This window comes from Mobula birostris, chromosome 10, assembly GCF_030028105.1.
Source record: "Mobula birostris isolate sMobBir1 chromosome 10, sMobBir1.hap1, whole genome shotgun sequence".
NCBI classification, from domain to species: Eukaryota; Metazoa; Chordata; class Chondrichthyes; order Myliobatiformes; family Myliobatidae; genus Mobula; species Mobula birostris.
Genome location: NC_092379.1, coordinates 133,211,801 through 133,227,892, shown reverse-complemented (window position 1 = coordinate 133,227,892; position 16,092 = coordinate 133,211,801). Strand labels below are relative to the sequence as shown.

General features: G+C 42.7%; 1 protein-coding gene across 1 annotated transcript in view; it reads left to right on the top strand.

The window, feature by feature from the left end:
- tbc1d8b (TBC1 domain family member 8B) overlaps positions 1 to 15,138 on the top strand; it is a 107,215-nt gene extending 92,077 nt beyond the window's left edge. The window contains exon 20 of the mRNA XM_072271026.1: positions 13,348 to 15,138. Within this exon, the coding sequence (XP_072127127.1) occupies positions 13,348 to 13,755 (408 nt within the window). The 3' untranslated portion in view covers positions 13,756 to 15,138. The remainder of the gene's footprint in view (positions 1 to 13,347) is intronic.
- The last annotated feature ends 954 nt before the right edge of the window (positions 15,139 to 16,092 follow it).

Sequence of the window (16,092 nt, the reverse complement as noted above, 5' to 3'; positions counted from 1 at the left end):
CTCCTTCCCTTTCTCTCATGGTCCAATTTCTTCTGTCAGTTTCCTTCTTCTCCAGCCCTTTACCTTTCCACTAAGCAAGCTTCACCTTTCAGCTTCTAACTAGTCCTCCTTCCCCTCCTCTCAGCTTTTTTTACTTGGGTGTCTTTCCCCTTCCTTTCCATTCCTGAAGAAGGGGCTCTGCCCGAAACAAAGACTGTTTATTCATTTCCATACATGCTGCTTGACTTCCTCCAACATAAGGTTTACTTCAGTAACACAGAATTCTGCAGATGCTGAAATGCAGAGTTAACACTGAACGTAACTTCAGAGTCAGCTTTATAAGAGGTTTAACCAAACTCTTGCATCGAGTTGAAATCCTGTCCCCAGTCTCTTTGGCTCTCTCTTTCTTTTTACACTTTAAGACTTGGTGGAGGAAGTAATCTTTCGGATAGAAACATAGAAAACCTACAGCACAATATAGGCTGTTCGGCCCACAAAGCTGTGCCGAACATGTCCTAACCTTAGAAATTACCTAGAAATAGCTCCAAGTACTGATCCACACTTTAAGCTCATCTGCTTTGTTCATGATGCATCTTGTATTAAATAGACACATTTCAAACCGTCAGTCTTAGCGCACCCCTTCTCTATCACCTGCCTATCCTCCCTCTCACACTGCCTACAAGCTTTCTCTATTTTGTGAGCTAACCACCCCTTCCTCTGTCTCTTCAACTCAGTTCCCACCCCCCAGCAATTCTAGTTTAAACTCTCCCCAATAGCTTTAGCAAATCTCCCCACCAGGATATTGGTCCCCCTGGGATTCAAGTGCAACCCGTCCTTTTTGTACAGGTCAGTCCTGCCCCAGAAGAGGTCCCAATGATGCAGAAATCTGAATCCCTGCCCCCTGCTCCAATCCGTCAGCCACACATTTATCCTCCACCTCACTCTATTCCTTCATTCACTGTCACGTGGCATAGGCAGTAATCCCGAGATGACTACCTTTGAGGTCCTGCTTCTCAACTTCCTTCCTAACTCCCTGTAGTCTGCTTTCTGGACCTCCTCCCTTTTCCTGCCAATGTCATTGGTACCAATATGTACCATGATCTCTGACTGTTCTCCTTCCCACTTCAGGATATCGTGGATGTGATCAGAAACATCTGGCACCTGGGAGGCAAACTACCATCCGTGTTTCTTTCCTGCATGCACAGAATCGCCTGTCTGACCCCTTAACTATGGAGTCCCCTATCACTGCTGTCATCCTCTTCCTTTCCCTACCCTTCTGAGCCACAGGGCCAGACTCTGTGCCAGAGGTGTGGCCACTGTTGTTTCCCCCAGGTAGGCCATCCTCTCCCCCCCCCACAACAGTATTCAAACAGGATCACTTATTGTCAAGGGGTACAGCTACAGGGGTGCTCTCTAGCCTCTGACTCCTGCCCTTCCCTCTCCTGACTGTTACCCACATCTGTCTCCCCAGGCCCCGGTTTGACTACCTGCCTATAAGCTCCTCTCTATCACCTCCTCACTCTCCCTGACCAGCTGAAGGTCATTGAGCTGCATCTCCAGTTCCCTAACACGGTCCCCAAGGAGCTGCAGTTTGATGCAACTGGTGCAGATGTGGCCGTCCGGGAGACTGGGAGACTTCCCACATCTGACACCGAGCACAGAACACTGGCCTCACACACATACTTCCTGTCTGTAATATACACAGATAATCTACCTCGCCTCGACCCGTTATCACCAAAGCCCCGTTGAGCCAAAGCCTTCCTACTCTGTCTCCCTCTACTCCGTAACCCACTCCTCTGATGCCTGCTCTATAAAGCTGTCTCCTTTTAAACTCTTCTCACTGTTCTCACTGGCTGACGTCCATGTGCTTGCGTAGTCGTGCCCCGATCAAACCACTGAAGAAATAACCGTCTCCTTTTAAACTCTTCTCGCTTTTAAGCTCTTCTTGCTGTTCTCACTGGCTGACATCCACACGCTTGCGCAGTCGTGCCCCGATCAAACTGCTGAAGATATTTGAACTAATATGTGGTGCATTTGTCAGATTTGAATATAACATCAATGAAATGCCTTTAAGTGACATATATGGAGAGAATAAAGATTCAACATTTCAGGCCAAGACCCTTCATCGGTTCTGATGAAGAGTCTCAGCCCAAAATGTTAACTCTTCATTCCTCTCCATTGCAGCGACCTGGCCTGAGTTCCCTCAGCATTTTGTGTGCATTATTCTGGAATTCCGGTATCTGCAGAATCTCTAGTATTTATGAAATGCCTTTAGATGTTTGGCAAATTTATAGAAGCCAAATGAATGCAAGATGTTGGACTTTGCATTTGGTTCAAGTTAGATGTGGATCAACACAATATTATCCATTAGATATTGGTAATTTCATTGATAAGAAATGAAAAATGAATGGATCAGTGGTGCTAGAAGTTTGTGAATCTTATAGAATTTTCTCTATTTCTGCATAAATATAACCTGAAATGTGATCAGATCTTCAGGCAAGTCATAAAACTAGATAGAGAACCCAATGAAATAAATAACACAAAAATCATTATACTTGTTCATTTATTTATTGAGAAAAATGATCCAATATTATATGTATTAGTTGGGAAAAGTATGTGAACCTCTAGGATTATCAGTTCATTTAAAGGGGAAATTAGAGTCAGGTGTTTCAATCAATGGGATGACAATCGGGTGAGTGTGGGAGGCCCTACCCTATTTAATGAACATAAATCTGGGTGTTCACTATTAGTCTAATCATCACCATGCATGTTTTTGAAAACATGCTGTGCCTCAATCAAAGGAGATTGCTGAGGACCTCAGAAAAAAGTTGTTGATGTTCATCAGGCTGGAAAAGAACACAAGACCAATTCTAAAGAGTTTGGGCTCGACCAATCCACAGTCAGGCAGATGGTGCACAAATGGAGGAAATTCAACACCGTTGTTGCTCTTCCCTGGAGTGATCGACTGACAGAAATCATTCTAAGAGCAAGCTGTGTAATATTCCAGTTGGTCACAAAGAGCCCCAGGGTAACACCTAAGGAGCTACAGGCCTCTCGCATTGGTTAATGTCAGTGTTCGTGAGTCTACCATCAGGCAAACGCTGAACAACAATGGTGTGCATAGCAGGTTTGCAGGGAGAAAGCCACTACTCTCCAAGACCACGTGGATAAGTTTTAACATTTGCTGAATACCACATGGATAAGCTAGAAGACTATTGGAAAAATGTTTTGTGGACAGATGAGTCCAAAATAGAACCTTTTGGTTTAAAAGAGAAGTGTTATGTTTGGCGAAAAGCAAACACTGTATTCCAGCATAAGAACCTCATTCCATCTGTGAAACACGGTGGCGGCACTGTCATGGTTTGGGCCTGCTTTGTTGCCTCGAGACCAGGACAGTTTGCCATCATTGATGGAACTATGAATTCTGAATTGTACCAGCAAATTCTACTGGAGAATGTCAGGGTATCGATCTGTAAACTGAAGCACAAAAGAAAGTGGGTCATGCGGCAAGACAACGACACTAAACACACGTCAGTCTGCCATTGAGTGGTTAAAGCAGAAGAAATTTCATGTTTTGGAATGGCTGAGTCAAAGTCCTGACCTTAATCCTGTAGAAATGTTGTGGAAGGATCTGAAGCAAGCAGTTCATGCAAGAAAGTCCACCAACAGCCCAGAGTTGAAACAGTTTTGTGTGGAGGAATGGCCTAAAATTCCTCCAAGCTGATGTGCAGGACGAATCAACAGTTACCAGAAATGTTTGGTTGAAATTATTACTGGACGAGGGGGTCAGCCAGTTACTGAAAGCAAAGGTTCACATACTTTTTCCAACAAGTACATGTAATATTGGATTATTTGTCTCATTAAATAAATGGAAAAGTATAATGTTTTGTGTTATTTATTTAATTGGGTTCTCTTTACCTAGTTTTAGGACTTGTGAAGATCGGAATCCATTTTAGGTCATATTTATGCAGAAATAGAAAAAATTCTAAAGGGTTCACAAACTTTCTAGTACCACTGAATGTCTGATCTGTTTGTCCCTGTAGTTTTCCAACCTTGGTTGCCACTCAGTGAATTTAAAGTATTCAGGCTGATTTCAATAGTTTGAAGAATATACTTCATTCCTTGAATTAACTAATAGTAAAATAATAGGAAAATATAGAAAAAAACACTTACCTACACTTAAATTCTCGGTTAAGTCGTTGACCTAATTCAGATGATCTAGGCCGTACCCATCCCCTTCTCATTATAGCACTGATTACAGGAGCATAGTGGGAGGTCAAATGCATTGGATCTCCAGCTTGCTTCTGATTTTTCTTTAGTGGTGTGCAGGCACAAAATCTAGGGTAATCTTAACCAAAGAACTACAGTTAGCTGAAAGCTCTGTAGAGAAGTTCAACATGATCCCGCCCAAGATATTAGCATAATGAATTCCTCCAGTGTAAATGAGGGGGTGCCTTTGCCTTATACTTGGAATGTGTTTATGATGTTGAAAATGTCTCCTTGGCACTGATTCACAAAGCTGTGGTAACCTGGCAGAGCAGTACAATGTAAAATCTACTTTGGAATCTTTTTGAAATAGCTCCTTCTGGTAACTCTTCTACAGAGCAGATGACCTGTTCACTTCATAGGAAGCTGAAGTGTAACTTCAAGCAACACACACAAAATGTTAGAGGAACTCAGCAGGCCAGGCAGCGTCTATGGGAAAGAGTATAGTTGAAGACCCTTCATCATGATTGGAGAAAAAAGGTTGAGTCAGAGTTAAAAGTTGGGAGGAGGGGAGGAAGAAACACAAGGTGATAGGTGAAACCGGGAGGGGGGAGGTGAAGTTAAGAGCTGGAAAGTTAATTGGTGAGATACAGGGCTGGAAAAGGGGGAATCTGATAGGAGAGGACAGAAGAACGTGGAAAGAAGAAAAGGGGGAGGAGCACTGGGAAAGGTGATGGGCAGGTAAGGAGATAGTGTGAGAGAGGGAAAAGGGAATGGAGAAGTGGGGGACTTTATCAGAAGTTCGAGAAATCAATTTTCATGCCATCAGGTTGGAGGCTACCCAGACGGAATATAAGGTTTGTTTCTCCAACCTGAGTGTAGCCCTTTGCAACAGTAGAGGAGGCTGTGAACTGACATGTTGGAATGGGAAGTGGAATTAAAATGGATGGCCACTAGGGGATCCTGCTTTTTCTGGCGTATGGAGTGTAGGTGCTCGGAGAAGAGCTCTCCCAATCTCTGTCAGGTCTCACCAATGTACAGGAGGTCACACTGTGAGCACCCATTACAGTAGATGACTCCAACAGACTCACTGAATGGTATTGAGGGAGGAAGTGTAGGGGCAGGTGTAGCATTTGTTACGCTTGCAAGGATAAGTGCCAAGAGGGAGATCAGTGGGGAGGGACGAATGGACAAGGGAGCTGCGTAGGGAGTGATGCCTACGGAAAGCAGAAAGTGGGGTGGAGGGAAAGACGTCCTTGGAGGTGCGATTCTGTTGGAGATGGCGGAAATTACAGAAAATTATGTGCTGGATGTGGAGGCTGGTGGGGTGGTAGGTGAGGACAAGAGGAACCCTATCATTGGTGCGGTGGTGGGAGGATGGCGTGAGGACAAATCTGCACGAAATGGAAGTGATGCGGTTGAGGGCAGTGTTGATGCTGGAGGAAGGGAAGCCCGTTTCTCTGAAGAAGGAGGACATGTCCTATGCTCCAGAATGAAAAGCCTCATCCTGAGGGTGGATGTGGTGGAGACAGAGGAATTGAGAGAAGGGGATGGCATGTAAGTAATAGGGTGGAAAGAGCACTGGGGTTCAGGTAGTTGTGACAGTCAGTGGGTTTATAATCAATATCAATAGATAAGCTGTCTTCAGAGATAGAGACAGATTGAGAAAGGAGTGGGAGGTGTCAGAATGGACTAGCACTTTGTGTGTGTTGCTTAGATTTCCAGCATCTGCAGATTTTCTCTTTCTTATCAGGTGTAACTTCATTGTCTGGTCCTCTGATTTTATTCTGAATTAATACAAGCATTGTATGGTCAAATATTAATTATGGGATGTAACTGTCAAAGCAGAAATTATGTTACCACATGGGACCTAATGGTGTAATAACCCACAAACACGTTCAGTGGTGGAATCATATAAATCCAAAATGCAGACATTGAGAAAGTTGATTTTGTAAGCCCAAATTAACACATTAAATACATGAGACTCACTAAAGCCTTAAGAAATCAGTTGTTTCTGACCAGTTTGGCTTGTATATGGTTCCAGACCCATGAAATTTTACTAGACTCAGCTCCTTTCTAGAAAAGTCTAGCAAATCACTAACTGGTGTACACACATCACATGACATGCCATAGTTCTCAAGATGATGTGAAATAAATTCTAGTCGAGCTAGGGATGTTGATGTCTGTGAATAAATGGGAGCAAAGAAAAACATTTGTGATGGTCCCTAATACACTTTTAGATTCATAGAAACATTGAAAACCTACAGCACAGTACAGGCCCTTCGGCCCACAAAGCTGTGCCGAACCTGTCCTTACCTTACAAGTTACCTAGGTTTACCCATAGCCCTCTATTTTTCTGAGCTCCAAGTACCTGTCCAGGAGTCTCTCAAAAGACCCTATTGTATCCGCCTCCACCAGCATCGCTGGCAGCCCATTCCACGCACTCACCACTCTCTGTGTGAAAACAGAAACCTTACCCCTGACATCTCCTCTGTACCTACTTCCAAGCACCTTAAGACTGTGCCCCCTCATGCTAGCCATTTCAGTCCTGGGGAAAAAGCCTCTGATTATCCACACGATCAATACTTCTCATCATCTTATACATCTCTATCAGGTTACTTCTCATCCTCCATCGCTACAAGGGAAAAAGGCTCAGTTCACTCAACCTATTATCATAAGACATGCTTCCCAACCCTTGTAAATCTCCCCCTTTCTATGGCTTCCACATCCTTCCTGTAGTGAGGCGACCAGAACTGAGCACATTACTCTGACCAGGGTCCTATATAGCTGCAACATTATCTCTTGGCTGTCAGACTCAATCCCACGATTGATGAAGGCCAATGCACTGTATGACTTCTTAACCACAGAGTCAACCTGCGCAGCAGCTTTAAGTGTCCTTTGGACTCGGACCCCAAGATCCCTCTGATCCTCCACACTCACCATTAATACTATATTCTGCCATCATATTTGACCTACCAAAATGAACCACCTCGCACTTATCTGGGTTGAACTCCATCTGCCACTTCTGATCCCAGTTTTGCATCCTATCAATGTCCTGCTGTAACCTCTGACAGTCCTCCACACTATCCACAACACCCCCAACCTTTGTGTCATCAGCAAATTTACTGATCCATCCCTCAACTTCCTCATCCAGGTCATTTATAAAAAATCACAAAGAGTAAGGGTCTCAGAACAGATCCTTGAGGCACTCTACTGGTGACTGACCTCCATGCAGAATATGACTCGTCTGCAACCACTCTTTGCCTCCTGTGGACAAGCCAGTTCTGGATCCACAAAGCAATGTCCCCTTGGATCCCATGCCTCCTTACTTTCTTGATTAGTCTTGCATGGGGTACCTTGTCAAATGCCTTGCTGAAATCCATATACACGACATCTACTGCTCTACCTTCATCAATGTGTTTAGTCACATCCTCAAAAAATTCAGTCAGGCTTGTAAGACACGACACGACCTGTCTTTCACAAAGCCATGCTGACTATTCCTAATTATATTATGCCTCTCCAAATGTTCGTAAATCCTGCCTCTCAGGAACTTCTCCATCAACTTATCAACCACTGAAGTAAGACTCACTGGTCTGTAATTTCCTGGGCTATCCCTACTCCCTTTCTTGAATAATGGAACAACATCTGCAACCCTCCAATCCTCCAGAACATCACCTGTCCTCATTGATGATGCAAAAATCATTGCCAGAGGCTCAGCAATCTCCTCCCTTGCCTCCCACAGTAGCTTGGGTACATCTCGTCTGGTCCTGGTGACTTATCCAACCTGATGCTTTCCAAAAGCTCTAGCACATCCTCTTTCTTAATATCCACATGCTCAAGCTTTTCAGTCCGCTGTAAGTCGTCCCTACAATCACCAAGATCCTTTTCTGTAGTGAATACTGAAGCTGAGTACTCATTAAGTACCTCTGCTATCTCCTCCGGTTCCATACACACTTTTCCACTGTCACACTTGATTGGCCCTATTCTCACCTCATCCACTTGCTCTTCATGTACTTGTAGAATGCCTTGGGGTTTTCTTTAGTCTGGTCTGCCAAGGTCTTCTCATGGCCCCTTCTGGCTCTCCTAATTTTTTTCTGAAGCTCCTTTGTGCTAGCCTTATAATCTTCCAGATCTCTATCATTATCTAGTTTTTTTGAACCTTTCGTAAACTCTTATTTTCTTCTTGACTAGATTTACAGCAGCCTTTGTACACCATGGTTCCAGTACCCTACCATCCTTTCCCTGTCTCATTGGAACGAACCCATGCAGAAATCCACGCAAATATCCCCTGAACATTTGCAACGTTTCTTCCGTACATTTCCCTGAGAATATCTGTTCCCAATTTATGCTTCCAAGTTCCTGCCTGATTGCCTCATATTTTCCCTTACTACAATTAAACGCTTTCCTAACCTGTCTGTTCCTATCCCTCTCCAACACAATGGTAAAGGAGATAGAAGGGCTCTCTCACTAAGAAATCTGACATCTGACCAGGTTCATTTTCCAATAGCAGATCAAGTACAGCATCTCCTCTTGTAGGCTTATCTACATATAGTGTCAAGAAACCTTCCTGAACACACCTAACACTCCACCCCATCTAAACCCCTCGCTCTAGGGACACGCCAATTGATATTTGGAAATTAAAATCTCCTACCATGACAACCCTGTTATTATTACACCTTTCCAGAATCTGTCTCCCTATCTACTCCTTGATGTCCTGTTACTATTGTGTGGTCTATAAAAAACACCCAGTAGAGTTATTGACCCCTTCCCGTTCCTAACTTGCACCCACAGAGACTCCGTAGACAATCCCTCCATGTCTTCCTCCTTTCCTGCGGCCGTGACACTATCTCTGATCAACAGTGCCACGCCCCCACCTCTTTTGCCTCCCTCCCTGTCCTTTCTGAAACATCTAAAGCCTGGCACTTGAAGTAACCATTCCCCTGCCCCTGAGCCATCCAAGTCTCTGTAATGGCCACAACATCATAGCTCCAAGTAGTCTAAGCTCATCCGCTTTGTTCATAATACCCCTTGTATTATAATAGACACATCTCAAACCATCGGTCTGAGCATGCCCCTTCTCTTATCACCTGCCTGTCCTCCCTCTCGCACTGTCTCCAAGCTTTCTGTAGTTGTGAGCAAACTGCCTCCTCCTCTGTCTCTTCATTTTGGTTCCCACCCCCCAGCAATCCTAGTTTAAACTCCCGCCAATAGCCTTAACAAACCTCCCTGTCGGGATATTGGTCCCCCTGGGATTCAAGTACAGGTCACTCCTGCCACAAAAGTGCTCCCAGTGATCCTGAAATCTGAATCCCTGCCCCCTGCTTCAATCCCTCAGCCATGCATTCATCCTGCACCTTACTCTATTCATATACCCACTGTCACATGGCACAGGCTGTAATCCTGAGATGACTACCTTTGTGGTCCTGTTTCTCAACTTCCTTCCTAACTCCCTGTAGTCTGCTTTAGGACCTCCTCCCTTTTCCTGCCTATGTCGTTGGTACCAATATGTACCACGCCCTCTGGCTGTTCTCCTTCCCACTTCAGGATATCGTGGACACGATCAGAAACATCCCGGACCCTGGCACCTGGGAGGAAAACTATCATCCGTGCTTCTTTCCTGTGTCCTCCAGGTAGGCTGTCTCCCACCACCCTCCCCCACCCCAACGGTACTCAAGCGGGAGTACTTCTTGTCAAGGGGTACAGCCACAGGGGTGCTCTCTAGCATCTGACTCCCACCCTTCCCTCTCCTGACTGTTACTCACTTACCTGTCTCCCAAGGCCCTGGTGTGACTACCTGCCTATAGCTCCTCTCTATCACCTCCTCACTTTCCCTGACCAGACAAAGGTCATCGAGCTGCATCTCTATTCATATTCATTTATTTATCACATGTACATCTAAACATACAATGAAATGTGTTCTTTGCATTAATGATACTCTTCTAGCCCCAGTATAGGCTGTCCTATTCAAAGATTCATTTTTACGGAAGTATTTATGCAGTATACAACTCTGAGATTCTTCTTCTCCAGAAAGCCATGCAACAAAGAAAAACTGTGGAAGTCAGTTCAGAGAGAAACAGTAACACACCCCCGCACAAAAGAGAAACCCCAAAATCCCCCTCACTGCACAAAAAAAAAACAAAAACACAACAAGATCATCGATTCCCAAATCCCCTCCTCTTGCACGAAACAAACAATAACTGGAAGGAACAGTCAAAAACACAAAATATAAAAACTATAAGACTGGGGGGGGGGGACGGGGGACATTGGGAGTCCAAAGTCCTAATCTGTAAATGCAGAAAACATTAGTAACATCCTTCAACATCATTGAAAGAGAGAACCAGCGGCATACCCTCTGGGCGCATTGGTTTTGATTTAACTTGAAAATCGTACTTGCACCATGTGCTCTTACTCATGTCATTCCTTTTGCACCTGCCTCAGTTTTCTTGATACTATGCTTATATTTGCATTCTGAACCTTTCCCTTTGCTTTCAATTCTCTCTTCTTTAAGATGTTTCCAAAGGCCCAGTTCTTAGACTATCATTCTTCTTTTCATCATTTTCAGCGCACAATAACCTGATGAACTCTGTTATATTTATGTTAGAAGTGCTGTTATCAGTACAATTTGATGCTGTTTCTATTACATTCTTTAGTACAATGATAACAGTTGATATCCTTAGTTCCATAGCATATGACCTGAATGATCTATAATTTGACCGCTTTTTTTCTCCTCTACCACATCAACCACCACCAACCTCCAATGTCAAAGTTATTAAGTGATGAGCCTAATTATTGCAAATTATAATTCTTCAGTGAAAGAATTTTTAAATTAGTGATATTGTCAGTATGGTTAAAAGAAGCTCTAGAGAGGAAACATAAAATGTTGGAGGAACTCAGCAAGTCAGGCAGCATTTATGGAGGGGAATAAACAGTTGATACTTTGGCCAAGACTCTTCATCCTCGGCCTGAAATGGCAACTATTTATTCCCCTCCATAGCAGCTGTGTGACTTGCTGAGTTCTTCCAACATTTTGCGTGTGTTGCTCAAGATTTCCAGCATCTGCAGAATCACTTGCATGTACAGACAGGAAAACAGTTCTCAGTTTGTTTCATAGGCAGCTAGATCCTTGCAGCTATATGTCAGGAGAGGCACATAGAACATAGAAAACCTACGGCACAATACAGGCCCTTCGGCACTCAAAGTTGTGCCGAACATGTCCCTACCTTAGAAAGTACTAGGCTTACCCGTAGCCCTCTATTTTTCTAAGTTCCATGTACCTATCCAAAAGTCTCTTAAAAGACCCTATCGTATCCGCCTCCACCACCATCGCCAGCAGCCCATTCCACGCACTCACCACTCTCTGAGTAAAAAAACTTATCCCTGACATCTCCTCTGTACCTACTCCCCAGCACCTTAAACCTGTGTCCTCTCATGTTAGCCATTTCAGCCCTGGGAAAAAGCCTCTGACTATCCACATGATCAATGCCTCTCATCATCTTACACATCTCTATCAGCTCACTCCTCATCCTCTGTCGCTCCAAGGAGAAAAGGCCGAGTTCACTCAACCTATTCTCGTAAGGCATGCTCCCCAATCCAGGCAACATCCTTGTAAGTCTCCTCTGCACCCTTTCTATGGCTTCTGCATCCTTCCTGTAGTGAGGCGACCAGAACTGAGCACAGTACTCCAAGTGGGGTTTTTTTAATGGGACCAGTAAGCTGCAGAGCGTTACCCAGTTATGATTTTTTTTAAAAACCTGTAAAATAGAAAATACACTTCACAATCATCAGTCAAGCAGCCAATTCTGAGGAAGCTCTTGGGCCTAGGACCGGCTTCACGCCTGTGGAGTTATGAGCATATTAAATATGCTGCCAGTTCTATCCCACCAAAGACTCTGCATTTAGCAAGAAAGAAGTGAACATTTGCAATCTGTGTTCCTCGTCTGCAGACGAATGGTAACAGATGGAATGTCATCTGTCCTCTCCTGAAGGCCATGATTCATCATGGCACACTGCTTAAGAGGTGTGAGCAGCTCCTGAGCTCCTTGCCAACTTGGCCTCTGTTTATGTTACCTTAGGAAATTAGCTACCTTTGGCCTGTTAAGCTAGAGTAGAGAAGTGTATTGCGTCTTGCTGCAATACAATTCATATTCAGTAAGTTTAAATATGATTGAAATGTAACTAACTCATTATTTTGACCATATCTAATCAGATGCAATTTGACTGAAAGACTTGAGGAAATAAATGTCATCGCTCTTTTTTTATCCTGAGAAAAATGTGACCTTTATTGTTTTTTTTTGTTGTTTCCTTCCCGTCTCACCTTGCTGATGTATAATGTTGATTGTGACACAGTGTAGCACAGCCAATAAAATTATGAACATATCTCCCAAAAATGTTCCTTCAAGACACTAGATCCTTAGTGATGGACATTTTGGTCCATTTCTCCATAGGACTGTCTCAGTTGTCTTTCACTAGTTGTGTCAAAAATAAGTAAACTGTCAAGAGATATATGTTCTACACCTCAGCATAGTAAACTATAGTGCATCCTGAAACATTTAAATTAAAATAACCTTTGGAATAAACACCTATATTGTTTCTGATTAGTTTATACGTCCTCAAACTATTCACAAGTATAAAGAAAATAATAACTTTAGATTAAACTAGCACTCCTTACCAATATGCACAGTTAGGACTCTTTAGCCTCATCTTTGCCAGATTCAAGAGGTTTACTGACAGGAGAATGTATTCTGGCTTTTTACTGTGAATTCTTGTCACTTTGAAATGCAATAAGTACATGAAAAGATGCGACATTAAAGCAAAATCCTCAGTACTTAAAGAGGATCTTAACTAAAATCTCCATGTCAACAGCTCATTTTGGAGAAACAAGTGGCTGGCAATGTAGCATAGATGCTGGAAATCATAAACAGACAATGAAATAATGGATTAAGGGTTTCTCTGAGCTTGTTTCCCCAAATTTACAGGCTACATTTTCCCCCACATGAAAGATTATTGCCCTCTAAATAGTGCTTATCTGATTCCCATGAGCCATTATCTTCTGTCCTTTGCAAATAATATGTAAAGAATTTTGAGATCAAAATAATCTTAATGATAGCAAGAAATATGGTTTGATGAAAACTGATGCATCTGATGATTTTCTCAACTCTCTAGTCGCAATTTGTCCACTTTTCCAAGACGCTATACAATCTGTTCCACGGTGATCCCAACGAGGAAGCACTCTACCGAGCTATAACTACTGTCACCAGCCTCTTGCTTCGAATGGAAGAAGTGGGACGAATGTTGAACAGCCCCAACTCCCCCATCCACAGTGCATCAGTTGCAAGCCACGACTGCCGAAGCAGCAGTGATGGCCAAGAGACCCAGAAGGCCGAAGAAGCACTCCAGGAATCTAACACTGACATTGGTTGGACCTTTGCCTTTGAACAGATACTGGCATCGCTGTTGAATGAACCAGTTCTGGTTACGTTTTTTGAAAAACATTTTGACGTAAAGGTAAAAATAGAACAAACTAAATCTTTTCAACTGAAGGCTAAATATCAGCCAACAACCAATGACTGAGTTTGTGGTGTGATTCCCATATGCAATATTCCATTCTGCATTGATGCAGGAAGCTCTGAATCTCTTCATTGGTGGACAATAGGTAAATGCCTCAGCCATTTCGCAAGATGTTTCTCTACTGCCTTGCCTGCCACAGGTTTTACCCTGCTAATTAATGCCTCTGTTAAAGTAGCATGGAAATTTGCACAAATGAAATTATTAATTATTCTCATAACTGACCGTGATGTCTAGGCTGCAGTTTTACTTTGGAGCATAGGATATCAGTTTAATAGATTTTGTACAAGCACAAAACTACCTATCCATTCCTGACACTGAATGAGTTTGTTTGCTCCCCCTGAGCTGGTGTAAGGGTGTTTCTGAGATCTCTTATATGAAATGGGATACTGAAACATGTTGAAAGACAAACTGACTTAAGGAAATTTGGTCATGAAATCACATTGTTCTGCTCATTTCTGTAGCAGACTTTTGTTTTTGTTCTGTACTTGTTCACCACAATTTTGTTCTGAGCTCTCCTTTCAGCCTGTAGAGGGCGCCCACATAATATTTTTCCCATTGGTTGGAGAATAAGATTTAAAAAATGTGCTGTCCTTTTATAGTTTAAGCAGTCACTGGACTGAAGGCAAATGCATTTGATTTATACTCATGTTTGTTTTTTAATATTTAAAAAAAAACTATTTGTAGCTCTTCAAATTGTTAGAAAAGGGAATCTTTAAAAACAAATAGTCCTGTATTTTTGAAGTATGTTGCACACTTGTACAATTTCAGAAGTTTATCAATCTATATTAGCTTTCTTGCATAAAAATGTTTTTGTATGAAACTATAATTATAGCATACAGTATATTTAAAGAGGACTGAGCTATTTAGTGATCTGATCATCCTGATACAGTAATTACAAAAATGTATAATTATGAAATTTATATGCGTCCTTACAGTTCAAATAGCAAGAAAAGAAACATTAGTCTCAAAAATATACTTTGGTTTACTTGCTCACGTTCACTGAAGATGGTGCATTGTTCTAATTGAAGTACAAAGGCATATTATATTCCATGCAAAAATTATAGCACTATAAATATACCATTGGCTGCTCAAAGTCATTGCTCTTAAACGTAAACTAAGCATTAAAATAATTCTGCCAAATCTTAGTTTTTTAGGATCAAATGTAAAAAATAGATTTAAAGTTATAAATGCAACTTTTTGTGCCAATTATTGGGGCAGTTGCTTTATGTTGTATGTTTAATTTCTGTATTCAACTTGTGATGATTCCTTGCTTTAAGTTCCTTAGTTTCACATTGTAAGACAAGCTTACCTCACGGATATGTTAAAAATTAAATCTTTCGGTTTTCAATTTTGTGTTTTTTTTTTAGTCTGTGTTCTCTGTTCTTTGTTTCAAAATAAAATAAATGGATGGATTAAATTGGGAAATTCTATTATTTTTAGAAATGACCCTTGGGCTGGCTGGTGGCGCAATGACATCGGCGCCGGACCTGGCAGCGGAGGTTCCCCGGTTCGAAACCAGTCGGGTCCGCTCCTGAGTACGCCTTCCATCCGTGCCGGGTTGAGTGTCGAGATCACAACTCGACCTCGTAAAATAAAGGGGAAAATACTGCGAAAATGTCTGTGTGAGGAGTGGTGCGCCACACGGTCTCTCTCTCGCTCTGCGCCTTGTAAAAAGCCATGAAAAATTCATCATCACGGATGCACACACGCACAGACTCGCACGCATGCAGGCACACGCCAAAGAAAAGGAAGAAAGAAAGAAATGACTATAACAGAAGCAGAGGGGAGGAAGAGAAAGCCATTTGGCCCTTCAAACCTGTTATGACATTTACTAGAATCAAAGTTGACCAGTGAAATTCAGTAGCAAAAATTGAAGTGCTGGAGGAATTCAGAGCTCAGGCAGCACCTGTGGAGGGAAATGGACAATCAGAGTTTTGTGTTGAGGCCTTTCACCTGGACCCTTCGTTGGCCAGATAGCCTGTTAACCTGCGCATCTTTCATATGGTGGAAAAAACACAGGGCGAATATGCAAGCTCAACACATATCTGGAATCAGAAGTTCTGATTCAACCAAGGTTGCTGAAGTTGTAAGGAAGCGGTTTTACCAGCTGCTCCGCTAGGGTGGGGCATGGCCACAGAATGTTCCTGCACTACTTCTACTTCCTCTGATGACAGAATCATGTTTATTATCACTGCCTTCTATGATTCGTGTTAGCAGTACAGTGCGATGACGTACAATTACTATAAATTACAAAGTAAATCTATATTGCAAGAAGGGAAGAATAATGAGGTAGTGTCCATGGGTTCATGAACCATTCAGATGCCTCATAGTAGAGAGGAA